The 21,956-nt window shown below is 36.1% G+C and overlaps 2 protein-coding genes across 2 annotated transcripts; one reads left to right on the forward strand and one right to left on the reverse strand.

Moving 5' to 3' along the window:
* Nucleotides 1–4,156: 4,156 nt before the first annotated feature.
* On the forward strand, nucleotides 4,157–6,541 carry LOC123523351 (GATA zinc finger domain-containing protein 14-like). Its single transcript, XM_045301036.2, has one exon. The coding sequence runs from the start codon at nucleotides 4,157–4,159 to the stop codon at nucleotides 6,539–6,541; it is 2,385 nt and encodes a 794-aa protein (XP_045156971.2).
* Nucleotides 6,542–8,930: 2,389 nt separating this feature from the next.
* On the reverse strand, nucleotides 8,931–21,802 carry LOC123524028 (RNA 3'-terminal phosphate cyclase-like protein). Its single transcript, XM_053539324.1, has 9 exons — nucleotides 21,594–21,802; nucleotides 16,553–16,624; nucleotides 15,576–15,751; nucleotides 14,752–14,826; nucleotides 13,874–13,998; nucleotides 13,351–13,476; nucleotides 12,497–12,656; nucleotides 10,892–10,995; nucleotides 8,931–9,751 (listed from the first exon to the last, which is right to left on the reverse strand). Exons 1-9 carry the CDS (start codon nucleotides 21,721–21,723, stop codon nucleotides 9,589–9,591), a joined length of 1,131 nt encoding a protein of 376 aa, XP_053395299.1. The 5' UTR covers nucleotides 21,724–21,802; the 3' UTR covers nucleotides 8,931–9,588.
* Between the last annotated feature and the right edge of the window lie 154 nt (nucleotides 21,803–21,956).

The following is a 21,956-nucleotide window of genomic DNA, read 5'->3' on the forward strand; positions in this document are numbered from 1 at the left end:
GTCCAATATATTTACACTCAATGCATTGTATTTTGAAACCATTTAATACAAAACTTCATTCCATCCATTCAAACATGGAACGATGCATTGAAAAACTTGTTGCGATGCACCGTAATATGAAATCATCCAATAAAACATGAAACCATGCAGCTCAATGTGAAGTACGTGCAGTGTAAGATGAAATGATTCTTTACAACTTGACGCTGTCTAATGCATATTGACACCGCTTTGTGTAATTAAGAGCGGTGTATAAAACCTTGATGCCATGCAGTCCAATGTGAAGACGTTTAACGCAACATGAGTTCGTGCAGTGTAAAGTGAAACGATTCATTAAAGTTTGGCGCCGTCAAATGCATACTGAAATCATGTTGTGTGATTTGGAGCGGCGTATCAAAATTTGATGCCATGCAGCCAAGTGTGAAACCGTTTAACGAAACACCAGTACGTGCATTGTGAAAGGTTAATAAGACTATCAGTTCATAGGTTTGACCTTTCATAAATATTGATTCTGGATCAGTTCAACATTACGTGCCTTCTGTTGCCTTAACGTATGTTAGGGTTTCACCTGGCAGCTATGTATAACTTTTATTTACACTGTCTTGTGACCTTGAAACATGGGGCTAAGGGTGAGGTTAGGTGCACCATAAACCGGTTTAAACTCCCCAGTGGTGGTTTTGCCACTGACCGTTCCAAAACGGTGCCCCACTGTGTTCCTGTATTGTTTGTTTTGTCCTTGTGTGTTTATTTTGTTTGTATGTGTGGTGTGTGAGTGTTGTTCGTGTGTGCCTTTGGGAAGGCTGTTTATTTGGAACGTGGCTTTCCCTGTTGGATATTCTTCCTTGTTTTCACAAATATATATTGAAATTTATCATAAAACCGACCTTGTGGTAAATATCTAAACATTTCCTGCGATTTATCTGAATATTTAAAGGGACCTTATTTCGTGAAACATCTTTCTTCTTAGTTAAAGCTTTGTCAGAAGTATGATTCGGGAAACAGAATCAGTAAAAGAAAACATAATGACAAAATTGAGTTAATTTTTAATCCTATGGAATTTATGTTTACATGTTTATGCTTTTAGACAGTATATAAAACTTACATGTACTTCACAATTTTTGTTTGTTTGTTGTTTTTTTCGGGGTCGGGGGGGGGGGGGGGGGGGGGGAGGTGAGTTGTTTGATTGTTTTTGGTTTGACGCCGTTTTTCAGCAGTATTTCAGTTATGTAACGACAGGCAGTTAACCTAACCGGTGTTCTTGGATTCTGTACCAGTACACACCTGTTCTCAGCAGGTAACTGCCAACTTCCCTACATGTATCCAAAGACCTATAATGTATATCATAGGTCTTTGATGAATCTGAGAACGAATGATGTGAGACACAATGTCTTGTATCAAATTGTCACGGAGAACATAGCCAAGCCCGGGCATCGGATTCGCAACCCCAAGATCCGTACATCTGCGATACCCTAATTGAGCTAAGCGAGCAGGTTAGAGGTGGAGAGAGGGAGGGGAGTGGCGGCGGAAAATCTTAAGCCGTTTTTTAACAGTCCTTCGTTTAAGTTGGACAGTCAGTTTCCTTGATTTCATACTAGTATTAACTTTATACCCACAAGTATCTGCTACGTTCTCTCGCTCGGATCCCCTAACAGGTCGTATTAAATCCAGGAAACTGACTTTCCAACTTAAATGAAATATTGTTTAAAAACGGAAGAAGACCCTGTCCAACCAAAACAACAACAACAACAACAACAAATGCTTAACATAAGAAGAAAGATGTTTCACGAAAGTAAGGTCCCTTTTAATATTCAGATAAATCGCAGAAACTGTTTAAAATTAAATGTTAGAATAGTACCACAAAGTTGGTTTTAGGACAAATTTCAAGATGTTTTTTTTTATGTAAAACTGATCCATAATTTATATTTATAACAGGTCAAACTCGTGTTTCGTTAAACGGTTTCACATTTTGCTGCATGACATCAAATTTTGATACGCCGCTCCAAATCACACAACATGATTTCAGTATGCATTAGACGGCGCCAAACTCACTTTACACTGCAGGAACTCATGTTGCGTTAAACGTCTTCACATGGGACTGCATGGCATCAAGTTTTAATACACCGCTCTCAATTACACAAAGCGGTATCAATATGCATTAGACAGCATCAAGTTGTAATGAATCATTTCATCTTACACTGCACGTACTCACGTTGTGTTAAACGGCTTCACATTGAGCTGCATGGTTTCATGTTTTGTTGGATGATTTCATATTACGGTGCATCGCAACAATGTTTTCAATGCATCGTTCCATGTTTAAATGGATGGAATGAAGTTCTGTATTAAATGGTTTCAAAATACAATGTGTTGAATGTAAATATATTGGACGGGATGGAGTTTTACACTAGACGGCGTTGAAATGCACTGCAGTGACTGACTTATTTATGAATGGATTGTATATTTACTAATTTTGGCGGTAACCGCCGCCCATAGTAGTGTCACGATTTTCTCGTCTTATTCATAAATATTATTTTAACAGTATAATTCTATATGGCGTTATTTTTCATGATTTGTATGTTTGACATTGTAAAAATCACCATTATGCTAGTTAACAACATCAAACATGGATTATTTTGAAATACATAGCGCCTATTATATGTAACAATACTAAACTCAACTGGGTCAATAAGAGCAGAGAATGCACGGCCAGTACAGGATTTTAGCCTTCTAAGTATAGTGGCAACAAGTGGGCCAATACGTAGTTGAATACTAATGATTATTATTTAATAAATTTATTTCATATCGGGCTTTTTTATTTCTTCCTTTCATTTATCTGTGACCTATCGCATGAAAAATATTCAAGTAATATTCAGCTTGTTTCTATGGGCGTAATTCTTATAAATTAACGTGCCTTCAGGTGCAGAATCAAATTCAGTTCACAGTGACTGTAGTTATAAATTTCGCAATGTTTAGACGTGTGCTTCGTTTTGTAAAATGTACAAGAAATACAGAATGACCCCATATAGCTGTCAGCTTAACAATTTTACTTTTCGTCTCACATTTCAGTAAAATCTGATTAAACCAGGCTTAATATGTTCAGCTATACCCTTTGATTGACGGATATCTTTAAGCCCCGCATGTTTCAGACGATTTTACACGTGCATCTGTCAAGCATGATTGATTTACTAAGATATAGGCTTAAGTGATATAGCTCCAGCGGACTTGGGAGGGTATATCCAGCTCCTACCTCCTAAAACAACTAAGAATAGCATAACTGACAAAATGGCTAACATCATACGGTTTTAAATAATGCTCACCATGACTTGCCTTCTCAGAAATAAATCCGGCGCTTCAATACTTGTTAAATGCTCAATTTTGCCAGAAATTTTGAAGGGTGACACCCCTCTTCCCAGAAATCGCGAATCCATCCCTGTCTATTTGGAACACGATATCAAATGCCAATTATAATGATAAAGAACAAGACATGGACTATTTTCTTTATATTATTTTCATTTTAGACGCCCGACACATCACAGATATATTGAGGTGAGATTTTTTTCCTTATTTGTCCACATAAGGTATCATAGCTCAAACGTTTTGATTTGAAATTTGCAAATTTGTTTTTGCATCACCTTCCATTACCTTTATTTAAAACTTTTATTGGAATATATCATGAAATGAATATACTGAAGATGTATTTTCCTAACAGCTTTCGGGAATGGTAGCTAAATTCATTTTGAAACGGATTATATATTTTTATTATAATTAAATAAAAAAAAGTATGCCACGTTCACTTTTGCATACCTACATAATTCAGTTTTATACATTGTTTATATTTAACGCAACAATTATTTCCGAAATAAAAATTGTTCATGGTGATGGGCATATACATTTTGCCAACATGTTGTTGTTTTTTATTATATTTTTTTTTTGAGCAGATTGGTTGGGATTGTTTTATATGTTCGTGTTGGAAGTGTTTTTTTTATTTTCAAGAATTTAAATTCTGTTAAATAAATCTTGCTTTTAGTAGTCAACTTTGAGTCAAAGTGTAAGCTAAGCAAATCATTTCGAATCCTTTCAAACAACAAAAGATAGTTCGAGATACTATATTTCATCTGTAATTACCACAATTTAACTCAAACAATGTCTTTTTTTTTCACAGATGTTATTCACAGCCATATCAACCGTCATCTACCTCATATCGCTGTATGGTTCCAGTCACGCACTGCCGACGTCCACAGCAACTTTCAGAGAGTTAAACTTTGGTTTTAATTTTGAGCAGACGACAAGACGTTCTGGACCTACAACAACAATTGATTATGATCTAGCCGACTTCGACGAATTTGGAAATGACCCAGGGATTTATGATGTTGCGGGTTCGCCGGATCCGATGAATTTCGCAGACGATAATGACCAAGGTTTTGCAAATCATCCTGGTTTCGACACAGGGCAATCCTTGTTCGACTCCGCATATATGTATACTGTCACACCGAGTGTTTCAAAGACCCCTGCAAACAGCGGAGGGATATCGGATGAGATACAAGAAAACGTAGGCTCTCAACGTGAGGGCGGTCCATCTGATGAAGGTGCTAATCAAGACAGAAACCACGAGCAAGTCGTGAAGAACAATCAACCAGGAAACAATGTAAGGTACAAAACATATCAAAGAAACAATAACATGAACAATGATAAACAACCTCAAAACGGGGAAGATTCTTCCACTGGAAATGGAAATCAAACCAGGTTGACACCAAATAAAGCATCTATGACAAGTAAAAACAACAGTGCAATTCCGCCAAATTCGAATGAGAACGATAAAAGTGATAATGTAAACTATGAAAAACAAACAAATCAGTTATATGGAGGCAGAGAGGGAGACAATTCGGCATCAGGTATAGATACACTAACAAGTTCCGGTTCAAAATCTAAACAATTCACAGAAAATAGTGCAGTCAATTCAGGTGGTAACACGAAAGACGCAGCTACTAGAGAAGGAAATATTGTTAAGTTGGGAGAAACATCGGATTCTTATGGGGATATATCCAGAGGATCTCCCGAATCAGAATTTACAAGTATGTCCGGTGAAAAGTTTGATAGCTATTCTGTGTATGATTCAAACTCGGGAGAGGTTTCCTCAAACTCCAGATCGAACGAAAATAATGAGGCGGGAAGTACATCTAGTAAAGAATTTGTATCAGGCGAAAATGACAACGATGGCAGATCCAGTTTGGAAGGCACTTCATCGCAGGAAGGAAATAACATAAATCCCGGCACGATTGACTCCTTTGGGTCTTCGGAAAGAACGGATTCGAGGCTTTCCTCAAATGAAGAAGAGTACTTCATGAACTCTGCCTCCCAGAATTATGCAGAAACAACTGGATCATGGTCCTCAAATGAAAATGGGCCACTGTCATCCTCGGATGAAAATGGTTCGCAACCTTCAGACGAGAATGGGTTACAATCATCCTCAGACGAAACAAAGTCATCTTCCGATGAAAATTTGTCACAGTCAACATCAGACGAGAACGAAATGCGGTTATCCTCGGACGAGTCCAGTTCGTTCATATCTTCGGAGAACAAGCTCGCGGCTCCTTCTGAAGAAATAATAGAAAAGTCATCGACAGACCCTGATTATGATTTTGATAACGACAACGATAACGATATAAATAACTCACATCAAATATCAAGTGAAAAAGAAAAGTCAGCAAATACTGGTGCAGACAAAAATGGTCTGAAAAACGCACATTCACCTGAACAAAACCATAATCTAGCTGGATGTTTTTCATCGACAGAAGACGATGGCAAATTTTGCCCTTTTCTGCGCGCATTGTATTCTATATGTAGTGAACAATTTAAACAGGAATGTGTTTCAGATTCTAGAGAACACCAGCAAAGCATTGATAAAGTCAGTCCAAATTCTAATGCTAAAATGGTTTCTTTATCGGACACAAGTGCCTCGAGCGACTCAATCGAGGATTTATATCCAAACTCTTTTGACAGTATTGTATCCGATGAGGCCTCTCACTCCAGCAGTAAGCCAAGCTCCATGTCCTTCGAAACTGTAGAAAACTTGTCAGCGTCGTTTGAAAGATCAAGCGGAATACTTGATGTCATTGACATCATTAGAGAGGCATGCAGTAGCATTTGTGCGCTAGCTGATAGTCATACGGGACGCCTATCTGGTGGTGGCAAAACAGGAAGCGTCAGAGATGAAGATAGCTCCGAGAGCTCGGTCGAAGATGAGTTTGGAGAACTACCTAAAGAAGAATTTGCAGATTCAGACGAAGATCAAAACGGCGAGAGTTCTAACTTCTCTTACGTCACTTCCGTAGAAATTCCGGCAAGTGCACCTGCTGCTTCATCTGGGGGGAAAAGTATTTCTAGTTTAAGTTCTGGGGAATATTCAGCGGAGAAAAATACAGGTGAACGATCAGTTGAAGATAGTTTCGCAAGTAGCGGTGGCACTGATAGCATGAACAGTGCCGATTCTAGTGGCGAGCTCAGCTTTGAATATACTAGTTATGCTTCGGAAAATACAAGCGAATGAACTGAGCGGGCTGAATTTAACTGCAGTTAAAGAGTCGAACCAAAACTTGACTGTGTATATTCTTCTTAGTTGTGAAGAGCTTTTGCGATAAAAAACATGTTAAGATTTGAAGGTTCTCATGACTAATAGTTTAGATATTGTAGACACAATATTATGCTATGTGAAGCATATGAATGATGGATGTAAAGTGGCACATTGTGTACTTGTCATCTTGATACTAGTTAATAAAATCTTAATTCAGTTGTTATTCTTTTGAATATCACGTATGGTAAATGTGCATTGAGAATATAAATACCGTAAAACAATTAAGTTACCACTGTGTCTGATAGCTACCACAGAAAACTAATGGAAGTCATTATTCTTCATGTTATGTTTCCTGGGGCTTTATTTCTAATAATGTATTCAAAATAACATATGACAAATGCTTCATTATAAATGGAAAATTGTCATTTTTATTTAATTAATATTTAATTGTTCATTCATATATATACTTAGGTCCGTTACAATTACGAAAAATTCTTTTGCTTTCTTTGCGCGATTTATTTTATTTTCAGTGTTGTTTGTTACTGTAGGGATAACGCATGTTTTTTTTCGTACTATAACATCTGCAGAATCCCGAGGGATTGATTGGTGCCCGAGCACCGTATGGCGTCGGTAACAACGTATTCCGAAGATGTTATAACACGAAATGAACATGCGCTAACGCTATTCTAGCATAAAACGCGTAAAAAACTAATAAATGAATACAATACTGTTCCTAAACGTCTTTTAATTTCCATAAAATGCGCGGGAATGTTGTTTTATCACACTGATGTCATTTTCTTTTAAATTATCCGTTCATCCGTTGTGGGGCGGTAATACGTTTACCCTCCTGTTAAAACACCCGGAAAAGTTACAAAAAACCCAGCAGTTTTATACTAGAATTCATTCACAATGCTCTTTTTCCATGAAAAACGTACATTTTAAAGTAGAGTACTCTAGTTCTCTTTTACGACGTTAGAACGTCTGCTATTCCAGTTTATATTCGGGTAAATTTAAAGCATTGCTTTCGACCAATTTATAATAAAACCATACTAGTTCTACAACGCCTTGATGGTATTGATTTTCATATATCGATTTTCAAAAGGAATGTATCTTTAATTACTATGGACAGACCTTGGCTTATAGCACATTAAAAACGGCAAAGAATAAAAAAGCGTTAAAATCTTAACGAAGGCAACAAGCGGGTTCCATATTTGTAAATCAGCCTACAACATATCGCTATTCTGTCCATCTAGCTTACAGGTCGAGGTATCGCTTCGAGCCTATCTTGTTTCTTCCAATTTGACTAATGTTTCATAATAACGTTCAAATGACCTTTCATTTCGTTTACAGTTAATGTACTTAAATTTAGGACAACACTAGCTGTTTGAATCATGACTTCCACAGCAGACAGAATTAGATAGAGTACGGCTATTAGGCCTCACCTACACTTGTAGAACACAATATGATTCTAATGATGGCCTGTCCACAGTAAATGGTGTGTAAGTTTTAGTATCAAGTATGCCGTGATTTTGACCTTAATCAGTTTTGATCTTTACCTTTACCCTGGTAAATTTCTAAAATGGCTTGGTCCATCAATCAATCAAAAGGCTGTTCACTGAAAATTTACTGACTGAATATCGAACAGTGCACACCATGATCAGCCAGGCTGATCTTGATCTGCACTGGTCGCAAAGGCAAAATCACTTAAAGGTTAATCAATAGGAAGCATCAACTGGCTATAGAAGTTATGCTACGAAGTAAGTTTTAAGAGGCTCAATCAGAAGAGGCCATTTGAGGTCTGAAGATTACTGTGACCTTGATCTTTGTCTTATAGAACTTTAAACAAACAAGAGTTGTCACCCACTGACCACAGGCAATCACCCTATGAAATTTGTGACTTCAAGGCCAAAGTGTGCTACTGTTATTGACTGGAATTCTTTTTCAGCCTGGAAGCCACCGTGTCCTTGACCTTTGACACAATTTTGTACGGGACATCTACAGACAATAGGAAAAAATCCCATAAAGTTTGGCTACTGTAGGCCCATGACTTTTCTTATTGATCAGAAATAGTTTTCAGTCTCAAGGTCATTGTGACCTTGAACTTTCACAAACTGAATCCTGAAACAATTGGCGTCATCTACTTCTCACATACTTATCCTATGACATTTGATTATTACCGGCCAAAACATTCTCTAATTATTGACCAGAAATTAAATTGTTTACCAACCAGTGGATGGCAAACATATTTAAGAGCTAGCTACTTACACACTGCATTTGAAATAAGTTTAATCAAAATTTGTTTTGTTTACAATGAAACATTATGTCTTTCAGTAACCTATAACAGCAAAGCAAAACGCACAAGATATTATGAGTAAATCAAATCATTTATTTACTCCACAAGCTAGTACAAGAAAATAACACATGAACACTTTGTGGCATCAGCTCTTCTGAAGTCCCAGACAAGATACATATTTTCCACGGATACAAGTTTTGAAAATAAGCTGATATTTAATGACAAGTTAACTCATTTCTTAACAACATTTCAGTTACTCAGCTTATCAAAATCTCATCACTGCACAAAACAGCAAGACATATGTCACTTAATCTGATCAGCAGAAACTAGATCTCTGCATTAAGGAACAACTTCTTTACATTAATCTTAAGTGGAGGTCAAATGGATTTTAATGTCTTTATTCATGTTATCATGCAAAACATATTTCCTAGTTGTGGACGGAGTCCCCTATCTCTATGGATTTGAAGTGAGTTTGGAAACTAGTCTTGGATTGTCACCCTGTCATTTAGCCTATCAAAAATGGAGTTAAGAATCAACCAGTCAAATGCTGGAGTTTCAAGACTGGTATCCTAAATCAGCTCTTGGTCTTGTAGGGAACCAGCACTACCTAACCCAGTCTGAACTTTTACAGTATCCTTTTGGTTCCAAGTCTGTAAATATTCATCCCACTTTCTACACAGATTCTTCTTCACTTTAAACATGCCATGATTTGAATACATATTTTTTTAGATCATGTAATTCTTTTGCTAAGATTTGAATATCCCACTCCTACACAAGTCAACAGGAGTTTTTCTCCACCAAGTTTCAAGTCTTCTTCATCCTCACTTACAGGTTTAGGTTCCACTTTAAACATGACCTGGAAGAAGTCTCGGATATGTCGTAGATACTGTATGCTGAAATGCAGGAAAATAAGAACATTTTATTAAAATGTTAATGTGTTAGACAACCTTGAGGTGTGACAATGGGATAGCCTGCAATATCCTTTTGATAAAGTTTTATATCATCAAATTAGGGTTCAAATTTGAAAGCAAAGTGCTATTTTATTTCTGAAACAATTCAATAAGGGAATTTAAGTAACACTTCATAGTTTAAGGAAATAAAAATGTAGTAAAAGAAACCTGTTGAAGCATTTTATTTTATTGAATACGTGTAAATATTAACTAAATTTAGAAAGGATCTCTGTGCTGTATTTAACACATCCAAACCAAAATTGGAAATAGTTTACACACTAAAGGTTAACTTGCAAAGTAACATTATATGGAAGTGTATCACAACTTTTGGTAAGTGTATCAATACACAACTGATAAAGCTCATGATATTTTTCATTTTGATTAGTTGCTTTTTTTCTCTCCTTCACCTTTGTGTTGTTTTCAAGTGGGATTTAAAAACTAAAGCTAATTTTGATATGAACATTTAAACATTGATACAAGGATTATATATTTCTTATGTTATTTTTCAATTAATAAACTAATTTCATCAAAATTTAAGACTTACTGCAGTAGATAATATATAACTTGACTAGTATATAGAGCTCAGCTATGATTGTGTTCTTGTATATTATACCAATTCCTCTCAACAGAAACTTAAACCATATCTGTACAGTATTTCTTTATAGATGTTTAGCTCAAGTATAGGTATTTATCTATGGACAATTACCATGCCATGCTCATTCTAGACATTTCCTCACAAGAGCAGCAGAAGACCAAAATGTATATTTTGTCAGTTCATCATATATGTTCTATTTCACCAGATTTTTGGTCTTTGCATCTTTCACATCTTATGAATTTAAATAAAATCCTAATACAACTGAAACTCTTAGCAGCCATCTAAAGAATAGACAGAAAGTAGTATTTAGTTTTAGGCTAGTAATATCTGCCATTTTTGTCACATTTGGTTGCTTGTGAAAAGCAGCTGCTTAATAGGGGCAAATGCCAGAACAGTTTAATTATTTACCATATACAAATACTTTATATCCACACAACTGCCTGTTATAACTCTAGCTACTTATGAATAATCTTTTAGTTGCTACTTACGAATAATCTGTAAGTTGACCAGTTTGTAATTTAGAAACATCTTGTTGACCCAGTACCATCATAAGTGCTGCTATACTTTGACTGACTGAATCCACACATCCACCCTACAAGTAACAGAATACACGATGTAGGTATGCCTTTAAAATATTCCCTAACCATACTTGTATAGTATTATGCTGAAAGTTAAGATGGACCAGACACAAATATTACATATAGACAAAAATGAGAAATGATGTTGATGGATGTTGCTTCCCTTACCCTTACTGCATTCTTAAGGAATTTATTTACATGACTATTTAAACTAGATGCCCATGGGCAACATGTCGAGCCCGTCAGCTGTCAAAGGACTGGGAGTTGCACACGACACTCTGTCGCATTGAGGCAAACATTTATGCCAAATAAAAAAAAGATTGCAAAAAGTTATAACATAAGTTAAAAAAAAAAAAAAAAAAAAAAATTACAAGTCCACAAAAATTCCTTACCAGTAGAGACAGGTCAAAATACACCTCAAAATTGGATGTAACATGCATGTTGTACTACAGAAAAGTGGTCCTGATTTTTCCCTACGACCAGTAATAAAAAAGTTACAATATAAGCTGTTTATAGTAACAACAAAGGGAAGTAATTCTAGGTTCTTGCGCATGACACTCCGTCTCATGATGGTGAACAATTGTGGCAAGTTACATCAAAATCCCTCTATGCATGAAAATGAAATGCTACGGACAAAGTCATTCTTGTATCTGACCTTTGACCTCTAAGTGTGACCTTGACCTTAGACCTAAGGACCTGGTTCTTGCGCATGACACTCCATCTCATGGTGGTGAACATTTGTGCCAAGTTACATCAAAATCCCTCCATGCATGAAGAAGAAATGCTCCGGACAGTCGTCATTCTTGTATCCTTTGACCTCTAAGTGTGACCTTGACCTTAGACCTAGGGACCTGATTCTTGTGCATGACACTCCGTCTCATGATGGTGAACAATTGTGCCAAGTTACATCAAAATCCCTCCATGCATGAAGAAGCAATGCTCCGGACAGTCGTTATTGAATTTAACCTTTGACCTTTAAATGTGACCTTGACCTTTGAGGTAGGAACCCGGGGTTTGCGCATGACACTCCGTCTCACTGAGGTTAACATTCATGCCAGATATAAACAAGATTGCTCCATGCATGTCAAAAATTATGGTCCGGACAAACAAATCCAGACTGACGCACGCACGCACATACACCGAACAGCCATTTGGACAACTATGTCTTCGCTTCCGGAAGCGGGCTCGACAAAAGTCTCGGGAGTGTATAATTATCTCATATATCGAATGCTTGCTTGGTAGTATTTTTTTCTGAGAACAAAAGTATTTTTAAATCAAACTTTTTATACTGGACACTCTTATTAAGCATTACTCAAATGAAAGCCTATCTTTTTTCATTCATTTAGTCATAAGACAACTATATAGTTTCTAAAAACTAATTGGACAGCTTCATGACATGAAGGTATTCAGCCCTTATAGATTTCAAAATATCTTCAAAAAACCATAATTTCAGACAAATGCTGTCACATGCTGCAGTTTAACATGGCGACAAAAAAAAAAATAGCAACTATTTACTCTGTATATTTCTTGCAGTAGATATTTTGCTGCCTCTTTTCCAAGGTCTTCTGGTACTGTTGGTCCCTCGCTTGAACCTTTTGGGTTAGAAACCATCTCAGCTGCATAAAAAGCCCCTTCTGTTGTCTCAGCTACCAAAGTCAGGCCAAACCCTGGAGATCTACAGGTAAAAAGCAACAAAATGATTGGCTCTGTACAGGTCTGCCATTTTTTTAAAGTTATTATCGAAGTACCAACAGATGGTAACTTATTAGATTCTATTCTATATTCTAGACCAATATGCAAATAACAACCATCAACTACAGTATTATGTTCCAGGTATTCACACAGTCTCTGATTGTAACAACATATGAAGAGCATTTTTGTTTGTTGTTGTTTTTATGCATTTAAAGCTTTTTACTACCCATTTCACTTTAAAGCCTGCTTGCTCAGCTCAGAAGAGAGGGTGCAAATCTTGTTCTCTGTAAAAATTTGATAAAAGACAATAAGTTTGAAATCATTTATCCTCCATCTCTTGATTGTGTCGAGAAGTTAGCAGTCACTTGCAGAACAGGTTAGTACTGGTACAGAATCCAGGAAATACTGATAGCTGAAATACTGTTGAAAAAAGCATTAAACACATTCAGTTCTACAAAATGGCTGTCAGTTACTAGACTTCCTTTCTAAAGGGTAAAAAGCTGCAAAATTCAGTAGGTTGAAAAACATAAACCTTGTCTAACACCACTAAATCTTTGGCCAGGCAACATGTCAGAAGCAGTATGGTTTAACTGTTAACAGCTCTGTTTTTTTAGGCAAAGCCAGCTTACTATTTCTTAGGTGTTAAACCACAATAAATCTGGTACACATGTACTTACTTCCCGGACTGTGCACCTTTCATATGATCTGTGTATATATAAATATCTGGAAGGAAAGAATTTAAGACGCTCCTTGTTGCATCTACAATACGGTTGGCTGTGGCAGGAGACATTCGTGTAACCCAGCTAAATATACTGTTAAGGATTTGTATGTTCCTGTTTACAGAAGTTTAATTCAGAATTACTACTTATTAGCAAAAATAACTGTAAGAATACTCCAACTGTAAAGATACTTCAAATTTCAGGCTAGCCTCTGTTAACGACAACCCTAAAGAGCTTTTATGTCCCTAAAATTGCAGATTACTTCTTTAGCAAATTGCCAGATTACTTCATTAGTAACAGATTACTTCATTAGTAAATTGTCAAAATGGCAGATTACTTCACAAGTAAATTGTTGAAATGGCAGATTACTTCACAAGTAAATTGTTGAAATGGCAGATTACTTCATTAGTAAATTGTCAAAACGACAGATAACTTCACTGGTAAATTAAACACATGTAGAACATAATGTACAAAAGGATACGCAACTCCTCTTATTCTCTTAACTTTTCCAGGCTCGGTGAAATGTAATGGTCTCAATTTCTGCCGACATGGACATCGAAATAACACTTCCCCTCCACCGTCCGGAGCAGCACCTCTTTTGGTGATCTGTCAGAAATAAAAGATATTATAAACACTTTAGACTGGGACGGTAACAGTATACAATTATCTTTGAATGGCTTGCCAGTTAATTGTCAAAACTATCGGCCCCAGCTTTTAGGACCTCAGGCAATAGTTTTGACTATTGACTGGCAAGCCATTCAATAAGTGTCTACTGCTGCACACTGGAAAGCTATTCCAATTTGTTTTATTACATCACATCAAAATAAATTTTCACACTTTTTTCTTCAAGGTTAGACTTTAACCCAGCGGACTTTAGAGTTAAACTAAATACGGCCAACAGCATAAAGTACAAACCGGCAACTTACATAAGAAGCCATGTAATGATACATTCTAGCTCTATTCTTTTGTCAATTCAACAAGAAAAGGAACAAAATGTTATATATTTTGTGATAAGCAATGGCATTGATGCATAAAACCATACATGAGAAGATATTCATTCATAACCCAAATGAAGTTTGTCTTTCTGCTTGAGCATTCAAGACTTTAACCACATGACAACCACTCCTCTTATCTAAAACACAGCATGTTAACAAAATTGATACATTCAGTAAATATAATAATATTAAGTTCTTCTCTATGTAAAATTGAAGAAATGTATAACCACTTTTTTTACAAAGAATGAATGCCATAATCTTTGTTCAAACATTGCACTTTATATATGTTGCATGTAAATTAAAACTACATGAATAAAGTAAAGTAATATAAATGTAAAGTTAGCAGGTATTTTCATATGTAAACCTTGAGTTCCAAGCCATCATCTGTTCCCAAAAATCTCTTTAAAACTGGTATTGTTGACAACTTTATCATATCGACCTATAAATAGAAACACAAAATCAAACTCATTTAAATAACAAAGAATATTCATGAATATAAGACTATTTATTTTGTGTACCTTTATACAAAATGCTAACAGAGAATGTAAGACAAAGGTGATATCTGTTTGTTTCTGTGTAAGACTGCAATACAGTACACAGAACAAAACACAAGATGTAATATTTCCAAGCTTGAATTTCGATAACACATGTAAAGCATACAAATTTTCTATTTATGATGTTTTGTTTTCAACAGTTTAACCAAATTAATCTCATTCTGCCCACACATGTTAATGAAGAATTTACACATATACCAGATATATTTCATAGTCATACTACTGATCACAACAATTACAGTTGGGGTAGTACCGTACTGTGATAGCAGTTATATTTGTGCGGGGACTAATTTTCATGTATTTCGGCTGTGTCAAGTGACAGAATTAAATCACAACGAACAAATAAAGTGCCTATTCATTTTATACCCAGAAGATGAAATCAACAAATTTATAATACCGGTACCATGAAATAAGCATTCTCGTAAAAAAAACCAACAAAATTTCATGCAAAGGATTATTCTTTCCAATAAAATGTAAATTTAACAAAAAAGTTCTCTTTCCTGTTAACGTTGTACACTTAGTACAAGGTCATAAGCTATAATGTTTACATCAATGCAAAATTAAGAGGGTAATTTCTGTAAACACTGCTTTAACACTACAAAAGATTGTAAGAAACTGAGCAATGCAGACATACAGAAGGATCAACTTGATCATTTGTGATGCCGGTCAGAACTGCATGCAGTGGTTTCTTTGTGAAAGGAGCCAAACATAGCAGTACTTCCAGGAAGTAGCCAATCGAACGCTGCAAATTACATTCATGTTCAATTTTTCCACCAATCAGAAGACCCGGGTGATACAACAGACTGGTACCTGAAAAAAAAATAACATACATAAACCTACAGTATTCTGTAAGATAATATCCTCATTTGTTCATAAAAAAGTTGTGGTGAAAGACCAATGACCAAAGAAATTTATTCTAATCTCATGGGTATATTACTGATAACAACAAAAATGACTGAACTAAATACTTGTATAATACTATACATGTAATAAAATGACAGTGACTTCCAAATAGTATCAACAAAAATAAAAATGTGTCAAAATACAAAGTAAATTAAATATAGTATAGAAGCTGCCTCTTCTCCTTTTCTTCATTGCATTGTGTCTAAAGTATTCATATTAAAATATGTCAATCAATTAGATTAGTCATTTTCATTGGACAAAAAAAAATCCAGCTAAATTTTCTTCATTTCTCAATTTTTTTTCCTTACATAAGTTCTTGAATTTTTGTTTTAATAACTCTCTAACTTTTAATCTATTTATAGCTCCATAATCCACTGATGGGTATCAATAGCAGGACTTGTGCCTGTCTGCACAATTAATGTGATAGTATGAAAAAGTGTGACACTTAGAAGAACTAAAGATGATAGCACAAACAGATTTACAGACCAGTACTCAAAATCTAGGGGTATATCATATCTGTAAAAATCAGTAAAATAATGTGAAAACCACTTACCGATACTAGGATGCAACATTTGCTTATTGTTGAAGGAATACCAAAAATATGCAAATGATACTGATAGAAGCACTGCAAATATTTTAAAGTAAAAATAACTAGATCTAAATGATACATTTGTATACATACAGAAAAAAGAGATCAGTATGGCTTACCAGTTTCGTTTACAACAATATTGGATCCATTTGTCAACTTGTCCAGCAGTCGGATAACAGAGGCTTCAAAATCTACAAATAAGGAAAAGTATGATATGAAATATATACAAATGACAGATCTTTCCAATATTTTACATAAGCTACTAAAATGTATCCAGAGACACACTGTTCCAGGATCTCTGAAATAAAATAAACCATGTATCAAAACTTAACCAAAAATCTTGCCAGACAATTTTATTCTTATATTATTCTAACTGACAACACAACATAATGTTGAGAAAAGTTAAACAAAGAAATTTCAGCTGAGTATCATTTTCAGCAGTATTTGCCGGCCATGGAAGTTAGAATGTGATCTGTAGTCCAGATATTAATTGTTCTGCCTTCATTTTCAACTTTGTAAACCAACCAGATTGGATGAATCATCATTAGTCCCCTACCAGTGGAACTACAGGAATGCCCTCCGTCTGTCTGTCCACAAATCTTGATCCTGCACTTACTCAAAAAGTATTCAAGCTAGGTTCATAAAACTTGGTATGTGAATAGAGGACAATATTTAGATTATGCAAGTACATGATTTATTCTTGTAAGTCAAAGGTCAAGGTCACTATTGAACTTTTATATGCTTTGATGGATTATCTTAATGGTTTACATAAACATTCCCCATGATGGGACAATGTGTCAACACATGATCTGGGCTTGTCAGTTAAAGGTCAAGGTCACTGTTTAAGGTCAAGTAAAAATGTGTTTCCGTCCCATGACTTAATTGCATTGAAGGATTTTTTTTATTACTACCCATGATTAGTCTTTGTGTCGCACACATGACCCATGCTTGTCGGTCAAAGGTCAAGGTCACTATTGAAGGTCAAGTAAAATTGTTTTTTATACCGGTAGGGGACTTCTGTATTGCCACTTCAATACTCAGTCAATTTTTTTTCTGGATTTGAGCAGGTCTAAAATGTGTTATATATACAATCTATAAATTTATAGATAATCTATAGATTTACTGATTTTTCACTTTATAAAGACCGAGTACATGAAAACTGCTGATATTATGACTTTTTCTTTAAAATGGCTGGTTGAATATAATCATTCAACGTACGATGTGCATAAATAAAGGTTATTTGTAAGTTTACTGAGAAAGCCAAAAAATTTAAGTTGACAAAAATTGCTGAAACTCACAAATTTTTGCCCTTTCTTTATGCATATTTCAGGTACATAACAATTTATCTTAACCAGCGATTTTGAGGACAAATAAGTTAAGTATTCATACATTAAATCTGTAAATTTATTGATAAAAAAATCTGTAAATCTATGATGTATCAATAATTTTACAGATTGTTTGTAAATATACCACTTTCTTAGACATACTGAGCTATTAGATAAGACAAAATTTATTTTGAGTTGGTAAGATACATACAAAATATCAGAAGCTCAGAGGAGCTTTTTTAACTGACTATATAAGAAATGTATATAAACAAAACTGCCGACTCAAAACGAGAAGACACATACCAGCATAAAACATGAAAAACACACCAGTCCTACAATTTGTGTTTTCAAATTGCTTAAGACACAAGATAGTTATGAGGTTACAAAGAATCTGGGGTAACCTTACCACAGTTAAAAAAAAAAATCATAAACTTTCACCATAGTGCTGTGTCAGTCAGTGCTGCGGGTTGTGTCTCATTACTGGTAAGGTAAACAGCTCAATAGGATTTATAAACCATTACTTAATGGAGGAAGCCATTACAAAATTTAAGAAGCATCAGTTAAGGTAGCCTTACCAGTATTTGTTTGAACAGCTTAATTATTGGGATGGCTTATATGTTATGATATATTTTATTGTTGCCATCCCTCTAATGCCCCAGTCATAGTGTCACGTTTAAGTCGCCTTGTATAGCTATGCTGGGAAAAGTGGATACATGAGTCAACGTAGAACAACGTGGCTGACACGTGATCAAACAAGACAAAGAGTGAACTGGAAATTTTTATTGTTCAAAATTTGCTGCCATTTTCCAACAATGTACTACAACGTTGCAACAATGTGGTGACCATAGCACATCTGGCCGGTTGATATTGCAGTGGTCATAGTGTCACGTTTTGGCCACCACGTATAGCTACATTGGTAATTTAGGTCAGTAAGCCAGCCAATGCGTAATAAGTTTTAGCTGAACGTGGTTGTAGCATGGCGGCAGAGAGGCATAACTAAGCACAACAACATGGCGACAGCAAAATAAATCCAGACTTTGATGTTTGTCATCACCTGACAGTCGGGTCACAATGGGCTACAACTAGGCAACAGCAGGGCTATCATGTGGCTGGCGCGTGGCACTTGTCTGAAATTTCCAAATTCATGGTTGTCAGAATCGAGGCACAATGCATGGCGCGGCCGTTATATATATATGACTGGGGCATAAGGGGGACAGCAACAGTCATAAGTTATCATGCTGTCCCAAAACATACTACTATTTGGACTATAGATAAGGTAGCCATATATAAAGTTGTGGATACCTTGTTGGCTTTTCTTCTAATAAAATAATATTATCTTCTTCACTTTTTCAAGTCCAAATGCAGATTCAAGGAAATGTATGAGGACTTCATTGATAGGATAAATTCCTTTAATCTACAGCAAATGGTCAAGATCCCAACCAGAAATGAGAATATTCTGGACCTGTTCCTCACTAACTTCCCTTCCCCAGTTCAATGTACTAAAACAATCCCTTGTCTAGGTAAATCTGACCACGACATTGTTTTCCATGAAATCAACATAAAGATAGGCCGTCCCCTCCAGCCCAAAAGGTCAATAAAATGCTTTAACAAAGCAAATTGGGATGATTTCAAAAGGGACCTATCAGAGTTTGGAAAGAAATTCGCTGATTCTGACCACTCTGACCCCGCCTCAGATTGGAATCTGTTCAAAGATGAACTAAATCGACTTAGTTCTCTACACATTCCAACTAAAACTACTAAGACACGCTGCGACCTCCCATGGTTAACTCCCAAGATCCTTAGGCAAATCCGCAAGCGTGATAAAATGTACACTAAATTGAGGAAATCCAACCAATCCCCATGTAAAAGTAACACCTTCAAAGCCCTTAAATATAGCATCCAAAAACAGCTAAGGAACTCATACTGGTCTTACCTAGAATCAGTCATATTCATGGACGATTCACAACCAGGTGAAAATAAGAAATTCTATTCCTTCATAAAACATAAGAAAACAGAAAATTGTGGTGTAGCACCTCTTAAGCATGAGGGTCTAACATATACTGACCCTGCCACCAAGGCCAATATACTAAATAGGCAATTTGAGTCGGTCTTCTCAAAACCACAACCACTCAGTTTGAAGCAACTCTGCAAAAAAGTTACTACAAACACTTCAGCACCCAACATGCCCATGATCTCCGTTACAGAAGAGGGTGTTGATAAACTCCTGCAGGGGCTCTCTCCAAACAAAGCCTCTGGCCCAGATGAACTCTCACCAAGAGTTCTAAAAGAGCTACACCACGAGATAGCGCCCATCCTTACAATTATATTTAGGTCATCCCTGGAAACTGGCTGTGTCCCGCCAGATTGGAGAAGTGCAGTTGTCGCCCCTGTTTATAAGAAAGGCCCGAAATCCAAGGCCAGTAACTACAGGCCAATATCTCTCACCTGCATAGCTTCCAAATTATTGGAACACATTCTAGTCTCCAACATCATGACACATTTTGACAATAATGACTTCTTAAGCCAGTACCAGCATGGCTTCAGATCTAAGCATAGCTGTGAATCACAACTGATCAGCTTTACACAAGAAGTTTACGACAACCTTGAGCAAGGTCAACAAACAGATGTAATAGTAATGGATTTTAGTAAAGCATTCGACAAGGTTGATCACAATAAATTGATATTTAAACTTAATGAGCTGGGTGTCCACCCTCTGGTATCACAGTGGATAAAGTCATTTCTGAAGGGTCGAACCCAAAGAGTAGTTGTAGACGGCTGCACTTCTGACACCCTGCCTGTCCTGTCCGGTGTCCCTCAGGGATCCGTCCTAGGGCCCTGTCTCTTTCTGGCTTACATTAATGACCTACCAGATTCTATTAGAAGTAAGGCAAGACTGTTTGCAGATGATACCATAGTATACCTTACAGTCAAGTCCTCATCTGATGCCCAAACACTACAAAAAGATTTGTACGCCCTTGAAAAGTGGGAACAGGACTGGTCAATGGAATTCAATCCAGACAAGTGTGAGGTGCTGAGAATTACTCGCAAACGAAACCCTGTCATGTTTCCTTACACCCTGCATGACAAGGAACTGAAATCTACCGATACCGCTAAATACTTAGGTGTTACACTAACTAAAGACTTAAACTGGTCTGAACATATTAATACTATTTCCTCTAAAGCAAACAACTCTCTTAAATTCATCAAAAGAAATGTTCAGACAACAAACAAAAAGGTCAAAGAGAAAGCCTATAACACCTATGTCCGTCCACAACTCGAGTATTGCTCATCCATCTGGCACCCCTGGCAAAAGTCCCTCTCATACAAAGTCGAAAAAGTGCAAAGATCAGCTGCACGGTTTATCTTTAACGACTATAACTATACAAGCAGTGTAACCCAGATGATTAACACCCTAAACTGGCAAACTTTAGAACAACGGCGCATACAATCTTCCCTCATCTATTTTTACAAAATCCGAACAAATCATGTATGCGTCGACCATAACCATCTAACTCCGACCAGAAACCTGAACTACCTAATTCCACAGTCCCGTACTCAATACCACATGAATTCCTTCTTCCCCCGTACAATCAGACTATGGAATGGCCTTCCCCAATATGTACAGTCCAGCCCCAGCCTCAACATATTTGCTGAGCGGCTGGCCACTGTACATCTGCAGTAACTTCCTTCACTATGTTTTTTAACTTAGCACCTGTAGTAATTTTTATTCTTTGCACCTAATGAGTTTTCTCATTTTTAACACTGCCCAGACAAGCGCCTTCCAGTCATAATCGTTAATGATTGTTGGAAGTATCATGTAGATGAGATGTTTTACCTTTCAATCCCGGGTTGTCATCTTTATTTCTTATTCCTTTTATCTTCACTGTCTTTCCACTTAGGGTTGATAAAACAAGGCGTTGTCGTAGAAAGTTACAGCCATCATATGTTAATGGTTTCTGAGACATTGTTATATTTACAAAGTCATTTGTTTGTTTACAAAACGCACGTGGTTTTTGACAGTTCTGTAGACTGGCTCCACTTAAATAGTTTCGAATACATGATTTTTCCTTTTATAGGAAATTATCACCGAATAAACATAAAATGTTAAAATATTATGAAACGAAAATACAAAACTTATTTTATCATAAAATATTCTTGCAGGAAAATCTCCAAAATTTATTACCATCATTAACATTCG

Source organism: Mercenaria mercenaria, chromosome 3 (assembly GCF_021730395.1).
Source record: "Mercenaria mercenaria strain notata chromosome 3, MADL_Memer_1, whole genome shotgun sequence".
Lineage (NCBI taxonomy): Eukaryota > Metazoa > Mollusca > Bivalvia > Venerida > Veneridae > Mercenaria > Mercenaria mercenaria.